Source organism: Choloepus didactylus, chromosome 3 (genome assembly GCF_015220235.1).
Source record: "Choloepus didactylus isolate mChoDid1 chromosome 3, mChoDid1.pri, whole genome shotgun sequence".
In the NCBI taxonomy this organism is placed as follows: Eukaryota; Metazoa; Chordata; class Mammalia; order Pilosa; family Megalonychidae; genus Choloepus; species Choloepus didactylus.
The window spans coordinates 220,288,376-220,301,308 of NC_051309.1; the positions used below are offsets into that span (position 1 = coordinate 220,288,376).

At 40.4% G+C, this 12,933-nt stretch overlaps 1 protein-coding gene and 1 long non-coding RNA gene across 8 annotated transcripts in view; one reads left to right on the forward strand and one right to left on the reverse strand.

Annotated features, from left to right (window-relative positions):
- The window catches only part of UNC5D (unc-5 netrin receptor D), a 536,791-nt gene that overhangs the window by 443,987 nt on the left and 79,871 nt on the right, over positions 1–12,933 (forward strand). For 5 of the 7 annotated variants that reach the window (XM_037831350.1, XM_037831353.1, XM_037831354.1 and 2 more), the window contains one exon: positions 7,752–7,784. The exons of the other annotated variants lie outside the window; for them this stretch is intronic. In XM_037831350.1, coding sequence (XP_037687278.1) covers positions 7,752–7,784 — 33 coding nt within the window. The remainder of the gene's footprint in view (positions 1–7,751; positions 7,785–12,933) is intronic. 7 annotated transcript variants of the gene reach the window in all.
- The window catches only part of LOC119530158, a 59,249-nt gene that overhangs the window by 14,444 nt on the left and 31,872 nt on the right, over positions 1–12,933 (reverse strand). The window contains exon 2 of the long non-coding RNA XR_005216045.1: positions 7,429–7,522. This is a non-coding gene — a long non-coding RNA (uncharacterized LOC119530158). The remainder of the gene's footprint in view (positions 1–7,428; positions 7,523–12,933) is intronic.

The window sequence follows — 12,933 nt, forward strand, 5'->3', positions numbered from 1 at the left end:
TTCTAACTTTTCTCCTTAAATTACAAATTAAATACATGTCTCTTCAAGGCCGTTGAGAAAGGTGATACATAAATGAAGATGGTATTAGCATCATCAGTAGACGTTATCATGCGCTCCATTCACCTAGGCCTTCCCCTTTCTCCAATTAAGTTCAGTATTATAAGACTTGGCCTTGCATATATGTGTTTGGTACAGGGCAAAGCACCTGTTCAGTGGAATGCAAAATTGCCATGATCATTCGGAGAGCGATCATGGGGTACTGAAAAGAGATCTGAACTAGGAATCAGGAGTCCTAGGCCCTAGTTCAGATGTTTTACTAACTAGCACATGACTTTGGGCAAATCTCCCACAATCCTGTACCTTGGGTCCATATTTCCAAAATAAGGAGGTTGGACAAGATGACCTCTAAGTTTCATCCCAGCTTTAAGACTTGAACTCATTATAATTTTATACCTTAAATCAAATATATATATGTGAAATACGTATGAAAAATCATGTCAGTCCTTTAAACAGTTTTGAGAAGAAATTTATTCTAATCCACTTGTACTTAAAATTAACCGTTGGAGCAATTATTACTCAGAGTGAGGGAGGCAGATTTTAGATACGAAACAAAAGTAATTCCCTGCCCTCCCCCATCAAAATAGGTTTCCAGTATCACATAAGGACTAAATCATCAAATAAGGTCTCTCTAGCATTCTTCTCCAATCATTAACCAATAATTGATTCCTTAAGCTTGAATTATAGACTCTGGACATTTCTGTTCAGTTTTGAATATTTCTTTTGGGTGATGGAAAGGAGAGACTCAAAACAAAAAAATAATAGGATAGAAAAGGAATTTTCATATGCATCTTTCCTTGGTGCAGAGTTGGAAACACTGCACTTATTACTTTGAGGCCAATTTCTGTTAAGAAAGCTTTTGTAGACATGTGAGTGAAAATGTTTGCCCTGGCTCCATCGTTTTTTAGTCTCTATACTCATGACAGAAACACGGACACATGCAGAATCAGTGGGAATGGATAGAATAGCATAATAAAAACGATGGTATAAAATCTGTAAATTTCTATGATTTAGCTCAAAAATAAACTATGCAAATGTCCCATGCGAACATGGTCATGGTGGACAGATTTGAGTGAATTTGGAAATGCAAAGGGCATTCCCTATAGAGTGACCCCAAATTTGAAAAAAAAAAAAAAGGGAGGTGGGGTGGGGCAGACCGTATTTCCTGAATGCACAGTAACCATGTTCTTTGGCTAAGTGGGAATTCTGGAAGGTCATTGTCATCAGAAGTGACATCAACTGGCCATCTGGTGTGGTACCCTTCTGTCTTCACCTAATTAATGTGATGGGATCCAAAGCACTTTGTAAGTGGCAGATGTCAATAGAGCTGTTTTTAATTTACTAATGTACATCTTAGACCTTATGAATTTTTATTCAGGTGGGTGTTTTTCCATCCAGCCCTAGAATTTCACTAGTTACTCAGATATCTTGGGGGAAACCAGTGATTTCTATAACAGATATTACCAACTGGAGAACCCTGAGAGGAATCTCTAAAAACTTCATATTCTCTGTACTTATCCCCCACAGACTCACTCAGATCACATTTTAAAAGAGGGTAATAGATCTTGTGAAGTCTGTACAGGCTGGGAAGTGGGATGGGTGGGAGGTGGTGAACAAGCAAAAATTGAACTAACCCAGAAAAAAAAGATGGGATAAATATGTTCTCTCAAGAGTAATTTCTGAACGGGATCTTAAAATATATACTGGGAAGAAAAAATACAAGGAGAAAATTTTAAGAACAGTGAAAAGTAGAGATGGGCTATACTTTATGATGTTTCGATTTTTCAGAGTTTTTGATATTGGAAGAGTTTTAGGTGCAGACAAGAGCAAGTGGTTGTGGTTCTACATGTTCTGTTGCCTGAATGAACTTTCCATTTTAACATCCAGCAGAAAATAGAACCCCACTTCTCATCTTCAGTGTCTGCCTGACATATATCAAGCACAGTGATGTTGCCGATGCAAAGCCGGCCTGGTGTTTATCTAATTATCCTCCAGTGCTAATACAAGGAAGATCTGCCAAGGCCTGGGATTTCCTGCAGCCTTGGCTAGCATTCAGAGGGTGTAACATCAGCTCTTAATTATTTCTCATAATGGGGGAAAGGGAAAGCATGAATAAATGAAACATACTGATAATCAATAACTTCCATTTCTTTTTGTCCTATCAGTTAGCAAATAATCAAGCAAATAACTTTTAATTTCATTTCCCCCCATTTTTCTTGCTCTGATTCTCTGGTAGCAGTGCCAATTATTCATGAACCAATCATTTAAATTAGGACTGAAAGCAATTAAAAAAGTATAAAATAAATCAAATTAACACTTATGAAATAATTTTTGCAAAAAAATCCACATTGTATTTTGGTGACTCTAAGTAAGATAAATTGTCTCAAAAAGAGAGAAATCCCATGTGAACAGAATAATGATGAAAGATTTTGTGAAGGAAGCCAAAACTGAGCTGTGCTGTGAAGGCAGGAAATTTTTGTATTGGTGGTTTGGAGGTAAAAGGGCCTCCCAAGGAGAGGCAGCACATGGGCAAACCAACGAGACCAGCCTGGGTAATGAATAGGCTCATCTGACTAGAGCATTGATTGGGTTTCTGTTGGGGTACAGCAGGAACCAGGTCAGATTGGCGTGGTGGGACCAGTTAACAGAAGGCTACAAAGGTAGGCAGAGCAGTTGGGCTGACTTGGAGGCCATGTGGAATCATGGGAGAGTCTTGATTGATGATGCTGGAGAGATATCCCATTGAACAGGAAGATAGCTGAAGAATGAACAGAAAAGAAGACTGTTCCTTAGACTTCAGAATCAACTCTTCAATAATTTAAGGTTTCAAGGAAAGTGGAAGATAAAAGACATCTTTCTTGAGTAGAAGAGGGTTTAAAAGCATATAATTTGGGAAGAGGGAAATAAAAGTAGTCTTTAGAGATGAAAATGTGCGAGAGAATTGGTTTGGAAATAAAAGAAGGATAAACATTTGCTGTCATGGTGCTGCTTGAGAAGAGTCTCGTCCCCTGGCTTTCTGTCCTGGTGGATATTTGGTCTACATCTAATGCATATGCATGGATCTCAAAAACAACAGACCCCAGAATCAAACGTATCTGTGCAGTATTCAAAACCGACGGGAGCAGATTTCAAATGAAACCCGAAGCTTTTGAGGAGTAGCTCCCCTGCCCCACTCTGTGGGTCAGAGATTGAACTTACCCGTCCACATGTGCTGCCTTTGCTGGGGCCCACTCTCCCGCTCCCAGGGTGTGGGCTGCAAGCAGCTGGCCACATTTTTTCCCTGGTAGAGAAAGGATAAGGCTGGGTGTGGGTGTGGGGTAGGTGGGTGGGTAGGGGTACAGCTATGAACAGCTCCTGAGAACAATGGAAACCATGGAAATGGTTTTGGAGCATTGCAGATAACAAAGAAAGCCAGAATTAAAGAAGAGTAGAAAAGAAATGAATCATCACCAAAAATAAAAATGTAGATTATTTTGTCTGTCTATCTATCTCTCTACATCTCTTTCTTCTAACACAAAGATATCTAACCTTCCCATACACACACTTGGACACAAACCAATATTTGCTTCTCAGTATGAAACAAGAAAAGCAGATTATAGAACAATATTTAAAAGAAATTCCACATTTCTGTAGGTAAAAATGATCAATTATTGACAATTCCATGTGGTTTTGTGCTAGTATATATGTATAAGCATGTAAGTATATAGAATCTTATCTTATCATAGAAAAAAAAGCTTAGACTTTATGTATGTATATTCCTTCACAGTAACAGTGATTTCCTCTTGGTGGTGGAATCGATTTTTTTTCAAAACACTTGTCTGTATTTGTATTTTTTTATTTTGGATAGAATAACTGTGGAATAGCTGTGCAAATAACAAATAATTATTTTCGAAGAAAGTATGACAATTTAAAACACTATTAACATTACATTAATTAAAAAAACTTTTGCATCTTTAACTTATAAATTCAGAGAATGATTATAAGAATGAGTTGTAATTACTTATCATCAATTCCCATTTAACTCAGACAGTATCTCTCAAGGCACGAATTAGACTCTAGGAAAATTGTTGTGATTCTCCCAAACTACAGCTCGGTTGCCCCCGGCTCAAGATATAGGAGGGTCCCTTCTGGGCCCATCTATATAGTATAGCTAGCCCAAGGCCTCTTTAAGAGGCCGAGACTAACTGAAGTTGACCTCAGAAAGGCCCCACAGATGTTGCCAGGAAGTAATCTCCCTCAGGAATCACAAAAACACAAACCCAATTAATCAGGATCTCTCGAAGTTGGGCCCAGTCATGGGTGTTTGTTTAAAGCTCCCTGGGTCATTCTAATGTGCAGCCAGCATCGAGAACCACAGCCCTAATGGATTAATTTACTAAGGGATCTTTTGAACACAGCCTTTGGAGAGAGGTAAAACTAAAGCATAGAGAACTTGGTAGACCAAGGCCAAGTGGACATGTGGCCCTGAGCCTTTTGAGACAATGATTATGCAAACAGAGTAAAAGAGCATGAAATGGGAGGGTGGGGGTTTGCAGGGTTTTCTTGCAAAATATGGTGCCATCTGTGGGTAGCCATGGGGGTGCATAGAAAAATGCTCTATGGCAGCAGCTTGCTTTCAAGGTACTGGTGTCCCACAAAATCCAGCAGAACCCAGCAGAATGCTGATGTTGCCATTAAAGATCACGTGGGCACCAGAAGCTCCCTGCCTTTTCCATAAGAGGACACCCACAGACATGCAAGATACCCTGGGCTTACGTATGGTATCCCATGGTAGGGCATAATCCTTAGTAGTTTTTACACGGCTTTAGGGGATCATTTCAAATGATGTGTGGGAATGTCTTTGGTTGTTATTCCACAGATTTACAGGGTGCTAAATCTGGACAGCCAGCAGGGTCTACCCTTCTTTTCACCTAACAGGAAACAAATCTTGACTTGTCTCATATGGCACAGCCAGGACTAGACACAGTTTCCCAACCTCCATTCAGGTACTCCTGAGGAGTCCCTAGGATTTCTGATTTGGGATCGTAACTTGTCTCCAATGAGGGATGATCTGATTCTGGCTGTAGCATGTTGAAATTATATTATTTCATTAGTTACCATTTCTGGACGCCAAACATACTAGCCCTGTCTTGGTCACTTTGCATTTATCAGTACCTAGACGTGAGGATATTAGTAGTCCCATTTTACGCTTGAGAATACTGAAGCCACACAATTCAAGACTTAAATCCAGTTCTGAGCCTTGGTCTTTGATAATGAGCATGTAACTATACAGCAAAAGAAAAAAAGTCAATTTCCCATTTTGTATGGATCTACTTCTGGATGTTTTGTTCTCTTCCACTGATCGATATATTTGTCTTTGATAATACTACACTGTCTTAGTTAACCTACCTCTATTGCAAGTCTTAAAATTGGGTACAGTGTGATACTAGTGATCAATAAGAGGGAAGGGTAAGGGGTATGGGATGTTTGGGGTCTTTTTTCTTTTTATTTCTTTTTTGGAGTAATGCAAATGTTCTAAAAATGATTATGGTGATGAATACACAAATATGTGATGATTCTGTGAACCATTGATTGTACACTTTGGAAGGATTGTATGGTATGTGACTATATCTCAATAAAATTATGTTTAAAAGAAAAGAAGGGAAGAATAGAGGAAGGGAGGGAGGAAGGAAGAAAGGAAGGAAGGAGGGAAGATCCCATGTTCTTGGGATTTTATCCCTGGGCTTTTCAACCCCACTCACTCTTTTTTCCTCCCTGAGAGATCTCCCCAGTAGAACCCTACCACCCCATTTTCTTCACAGCCAGGCTGTATTCGATTTATTTTTCTGGATAGTTGTTCTATATCTCACCTGTTTTTAATGCAGTTTCATTTTGCTACCTGGCATAATCTTCATCCCTGTTAAGCTCAGCCAGAGTTCTAAACAGATGTTCCACATGTCTCCTTGTGTAGCTCTTAGCAATGCATCACTTTCCTACGTGCATCCCTTTCCCACATCTTAGCTGTGGCCTCCGGCATCGCTGTGCTATGTCAGATGCTTTCAGATACCATGCAATAAGCAGAAACTGAAGTCAGGTCAAAGCCAACAGTCATTTTATTCTAATTCTTGAGTGCATGAGCATCTGGACTTCGGGAGGTGCCACCTGCTCTCAGGAAAACTAATGGCCATGAATCTGGACATTAAAGAGAATGCAAGTCTTCTCTGTTTTAACATACCTGACTTTGTAGAAATCTGAATATGGTCATGTCAGCTGGAATGAGTTCTTAAGTTTTCTGAGAATTTTTCATAAAATTTGCTAAAAATTACACTGTACCAGCTAACTTCCCTTTAGATTAAAAAAAAAAAAAAGTGGCCCATTTGCAAGAGTGTGATTTCCACCCGACTCTTAAAGGCTACTTCCACAACAAATCAGAAAGCAAAATATTCTAGACCCATGTTGAAGGCACAGTCCATTTGTGTATTGCGAAGGATTTCTGTCAAAGTCAGTACTAAAGGCAGGAGTAGGTTAAGGTAAGAGATACTCCATGGGGGACTCTGAATTTAGCTGTGTCTGTCTGCCTGGGGAGGGTTACAGTGCAGTCAGTCAGATAATATTTAAGAAGTTCTCAAATGTGTACTGTGCTAGATTTGATTCAGTTTAAAGCATAATCCAAAATGACAGAGTCTCTCCCCACTTGGCTTGCCTTCAGGCAAACAGAGGAAGGGGATGGCCACAGCTGACCTTTCAAGGTGATTCTGTGACTGACTTGGAACATCACCAGTTGCAAGGGACTAATGAGATGGATGAGCCACCATGCAAAGCCTCGGGACTCTTGGGGTGTCTGAGCTGTGGTCTTGACAGGATTCTGCATGGGGGTGTGGTTGTGTTGTCCTAGGAGAGTGACTGCAGTATAACATGGAAAATTAGCGATAGGTGCCAAGTCGCAAAGTGATTTGCAAAGTGGGATTTCTTGGTGAATGGAGGTAAAGAAGGAGAGGGGTGTGGACAGAGTTCAAACAGTATCTCACCTGAGCTCTACCTCCTGGGGTCTGGCTTAACTATAAAGCTGGAAGTCTTTCCTCTTTACCTACCTCTTTGGATCTGTGTGCTGCTAAACACCATGATTATCAAATGACACCTTTTCCATCGAGAGAGACGGTACAGATTTTAACAGATAATGGAGATGTGAAACAAAATAGAGTGATTTCTTAAAATCAAAGCACCAGCAGGCTCAAAATACCACCCCCAAACCAACAAGAATGGTTAAGCAGGCAGAGTCTGGAACTATTTATCCAGGCCATGATTATCGCAAACCATGGCAGGATTCCTTTTAAATATTTATTCACTGGTTCATTTTTCTATCATCATATAGAGTGAAATGGCATCCCTTACCTGAGTGTACAAAAAGGGACAGGCTGAAAGTTCACTGCTCTTATCAAGCTGATAAAGAATCAAGTAAATGCAACAGAGAGAAACTCCAGTAAACCTGGGGGAAAATAAAAAAGGAATGAGGCAATCATCCTAGAAGAATATTTGGAAAGGGAAAAATATAAAAATTAGAGTGGAAAAAAAATGTGGACAACATAATCCATCTTGTCTGCAAAAATGGAAAGAAATGTTTCATTTCTAGAGATAGACCTAAAATAATATAGGAAATATATCTGCTCCATGTAAATTTATTAAATGCAACTTTCTTTTCTCTTTCTTTCTTTTAGATAAAAAACCTCTTCATGAAATAAAACCCCAAAGTAAGTTATTTTTCCTCTTGTGGATATAATTTATTCTCATATTTGCTGCTTTACTGCTGTATTTGTTTAGGAGCCGAACAGAGCTGAGCTCCTATGAAAGTGCCAGGCCTTTCTGGGCTTCTTCTCCTGTGAGTTCAATCACATTTCAGAGGGTTTAAATTGAAAAGAAATGCACACTCCTCTCTCCTCCCTCAGAGTAAATCTCTCCTCTTGATTCTTTCTGCCTCAAAGTCCATTTCCCTGCAAACATCCAGATTCTTATTTCTGAGAAGATTTATAGCATTAAAAGTAATAAATATTTGTCAGTGCACAATTTCAGGAGAGCAGCCTTTGGCAAAAACCTGACTGTGACCCTCTGCATGTGGGATGGGGTTTGGGTCGGAGGTGTGAGGGGGCTGAGAATACAGGTGGGGAATCTTACCTCCCATGGAATCCATGGCAACTGGGTAGATTAGGACCCAGTATTCCACCGTGAAGCAACTATGAACTGAAAATGTCTGTGTTGTTGCTGGCTGGAGCTCCCGATATACAGATCTACATCCTGTAGAGGCCTTTGCATAATCTCCATGGATATATCCTTAGATTTGGAGAAAGGCTCACAGCCTAATTCTGTGGTAATTTGACACTCGACCCTCTGGCTCTCAGCCTTGGCTGCATTTTAGAATCAAACCTGAGGCCTTTCTAGAAATCCCAATTCCCCAGCTGTACCCTGGATCAGCTAAATCAGAATTTGGGGAACTTAGCACACAGGAATCTCCGTTTTTAAAAAACTCCTCAGGTGACTTCCATGTGCAGCCCAGGTTGAGAACTAATGTCAGAAAAACTGTTTCTCAAAAGATGGTTCACAGACCACATGCACCTGAATCTTGGGGTGCGGTGGGGACTTGTAAAATATGCTCCACCCCAGAACAGAACCCATGAATTTAGAATCCCTGATACAGAGAGAGCATTTGGGAATCTACAGGCTAATATTTTTCCCAGGCAATCCTCATGCACCCAGAAATACATGAAGCATCTTCTGGAAACCCCAAGATATAAAGACGCCACCATACAGCTCTTAGCAATAGGAGTGTTAAACAGCTGCAGGGTTGGTTTGTTTTATAAAGCTTGCGGAAGATGCTCCTGCCCAAGATCTCTCATTCTAGTATAAAATGAATGACTTGTAATATTTTAAGTCCTAGCTTAATAAAATTCAAATGGCTCAGGAGAGTTAACAGTTCTTTTATACAGCTCCTTTGAAAGAACAGATAGTAAACAGGTGCCTTGGCAGAGGGGTCAGGAGAGATGAGGGAAAGATCTGGTAAAGCCAGTCTGTTCACCCTTGCTTATGTTTCTTCAGGCAGGCTGTAGATACAAGGATGCTATTACTTCCAGAGTGTGAGGACTTAGTGAAAGAAAAGGAACAAACCTTCTTAACTTCATTTCCTGCTGTCTGCTGCCCATAAAGGAGCCACTGGTACTTGGCGGTCCTCTGATAGAATGCATGTTTGATTTGGACCCTGTAGGAAGATTGGGAGTGGGGAGACCTGGGTATGTATGTGTGTGTGTCTGTGCGTACGTGGATGTGCATGTGGAGGGGAGAGAAAGCAAGGTCCCTGAATATTTGGCCTGTGCCTGTGTCACCTCGGGGTGACAGCTAGAGTTGGTGAGCTGTCTGCTTCCTCCTGGCCATTGAGCACATTCTATCTGCTGGTTACTGTATGTGGTACATGCAGGAACAGGGATATCCCTGTGGTGGCCATTGGGAAAATTATTCAGAAATGTATGTGTGTGTTTTTAAAATTAATTTCATGCTTAGTTTGTGAGTTCTGTGCCATTCTAATTTGGTTACATCTGTACTTCCAGCAATAAACCCCACAGTAGCTATCTCTAGTCCTTGGGGATGGCTGAATTAGTTCTTGCTTGGGGTTCTCACTCCTGAGCACCAGGCTTAATTGCTGGATACTGCAACTAAATTGCTTAAACTGCTTTAATTTGTGATGTCCTAAAAATAAAACCTTAACAGAATCAACGTGATTGCAAAAGGCTCCCAGAGGAATCCAATCGGGGTTCTGCAAGCTGCATGGTTAGGAGCGCATTATACAAATTCAGGCCGTGGTTGTTCAGTGAGAGAGGGGCTTAGTTTAAGACGACATGAATCGTCGCGGATGCAAAATCAAAGTCAATTATGAAGATAATTGAGAAACAACCTGTTCCTATATATAGCGGTGCACATGATCCTACACGCAGCCTGATGGATAGAAAACATCACTCAGAACCTCACACGTAGCCCTCCACGAGCAGGAGGGGCAGAGGAGCTAGTTTTGAGTCGCAGGGAAGTGTAAAAAGAAAGTGAAGTCTTAAGATATCCGTTGGCAAATCATAATGACAAACTGGGGAAAATATGTGCACTGCATAGCTCACGAAAGCACTTATTGTAAATGAGATAATTTAATCAATTACATTTCCTAATGTACTAAACCGAATGTTTCATTTTCTGCTTCTGCACATCTTAAATTATCTTCAGGTGCTTTATGAGATTTAATCATAGTTAATAGAAACTTCATTACCATCAAATGTGCTTTCAATAAATGTTGTGTAACAATGTCAGGAGGTTCAGTAAAATATCGTAGGTTCTGAATGGCAAACACGCACCCTCAGTGTCAGACTAAAAAATGGTTGCATTCAGACGATGAGACTCTTTGCAAGAGTGGGGAATGTGGCTTTCTGAAAGTCTGTGAGCTCCCGAGGTGTGGCTAGTTCAGCAAATTCACCTTAGGAATGAAAAGGATTTAGCTTCTCCCTACAAAATAACTCAGTGCCATTCATTCTCTGTCCATCTCTCCTCCACATAGTTGTTTTGTACCTCACAGAGATGAGTGCTAAACATGAATCCAAGTAATAACTCTGTAGGACAGCTACTTCTAGTACTTCTGTACTTGAATATCTCCCAATAAACTTAATCTCAACTTCTTCAAAATGGAATTTATCCTTCTCCCTCCCTGTCCCCAATCAGGCCTCTTCCCATGTTCTCTATTTTAGTGAATAATACACCATCATCTCAGTCAACTAGATCAGAAACCTGGACAGCCTCCCTGACCCCTCGATCTCTTTCATCTCCCTTCTGCTCAATACCCGTAAATCATCAAAATATGACTATTATACCACTTAAATAGATCTCAAGTTCATCAGCTTCTCCCCATTTCCACTCGACCCAAGCCCACCCTTCCATTGATTCAGCAGCTGAATCAAGAACCTACCCTGGGCTAGGAGATGTTCTAGGTGGCAGAGAACGAGCAGTGAGCAAAACCGATAAAGTTCTTACTTCTATGAAGCTCACAATTTAAGTGCGTGGGGGGGGGGGGGTGATACAAATAAACAACCAAAACAGAAAATACAGAATGTAATTGCCTTAGAGATAGTGATAAGAGCTCTGGAGGGAAATAAAAAAGAAGGGTAAGGGGGCCTTAGGCAGGGTTGGAGAGAGTGTAGTCTTTTGGGTAAGGTGTTCAGAGAAGGTCTTTGTAATAAAATTATGTTTGAGAAGATACCTGAAGCAAAGCAAGAAAACAGACACTCTGGGTATCTGGGGGAAGAGCTCTCCAGCCAGAGGGAACAGCAGGATGTAAAAGTTATGAGGTAGGAACTGGCTTGGAGTGTTTGTGAAACAGCAAGAGGGCCAAAGGATGGCTGGAACAGAGTGGTAAAGATAAGCATGCTAAAAGATAGGGTCAGGGAAGTACTGGAGCAGGAGCAAACCCTGAAGTGTGTTATGGGCCACTGTGAGGACTTTGACCTTTTCTCTGAGTGAGCTGGGAATCCATTAAGGGTTCTTACACAGAGGAACATGACTTTTTAATTTCAAGGATAAATTCTAACTGCTGTGTTGAATATAAACTTACAGGAAGCCAGAGCAGGAAGCATGGAAACCTGTTAGGAGGCTATTGCAGTAATCTAGGTTCAAGAGGATTGTGGCTTGAGCCACGCTGATAGCAAAGAAAATGGCAAAAATGGGTCACTTCCTGAGTGTCATTTTAAAGCATTTGAAGGCAGAGTCCAAAGGATTTGCTGATGGATTGGATATAAAGTTAGAGATAAATTAAAGTGTTATGGATGACTCCGAAATTTGGCTATGCACCTAGAAGGAGAAGATTGTGATTTCTGATGTGGAGAATACTTGGTAGAGTAAATCTAGAGGGTGAATCAGGAGTTTAGTGTAATAAATGCTAAGTTTGAGATGCCTATTAATCGTCTAAATGGAGAGGTTCAGTAGAAAGTTGAATATATGAGTCTGGAGGTCATGAGGGTGGCCTGACTGGTGACATAAATTTCAGTCTTGTCAGTGTCCAAATGATATTTAAAACCATTGAGTTGAATGAGATCACCAGATAATGAGTGCCTTTAGAGAAGAGAAGAGATCTGAGGATTGAGCCCTGAAGGATTTCAACACTTGCCTCCCTGTATCTAATCTTGCCCTACATCATTTTATTTGATCTTTCTAAAATGTAATTCTTTTCATAGCTCCTTCCTATATATACCTCTTCAATAGGTCACTATTGTTCTTAAGATGAAGGGCAAAACCCTTGGTATGTAAATAATCTGTTTCCAGCTTATTTTACTTAATCATATCAGCTTCTCTATATCAGCTTAATTGTTTCTGCCCTCCCACCAGTTGCTATATTCTTTAGCCAAACAGGTGTCATAGTTCTGTGAATATCCCATTCCCATTTTGGCTTATGGTGCCTTATACATTCTGTTACTTCCACCTAAAAACTCGTTCTCTCCAACTCATCCTTAACCATTTTAATTTATTCTTCCTTGAGATTTCAGCTTAGATGCCATGTCTTCAGTAAGGCTTTCAAACGTCTCCTCCTCACCCCCTCCCCCAAGTCTGGGTTAATTGTCCCTGTAATTTGCCCTAATATCCAACTCTTCCCCCATCTCTACACTATATTTTCGTTGCCTGTATCCTGGTGTGGATTCTCCACCTGATAGACACAGTCCCTGCTATCTTGTGTACCTTGTGTAGTCTTATTTATCACTATACCTTTAGCATTTATCACTGTTCATGGTATGTATAAAAATGTCCAGTAAATATTTGTTGAATTAAGGTTTTATGTATTCCTACGAACTCTGCTCTGGGTCTTTTATTTTCAAGGAGGCAATTAAG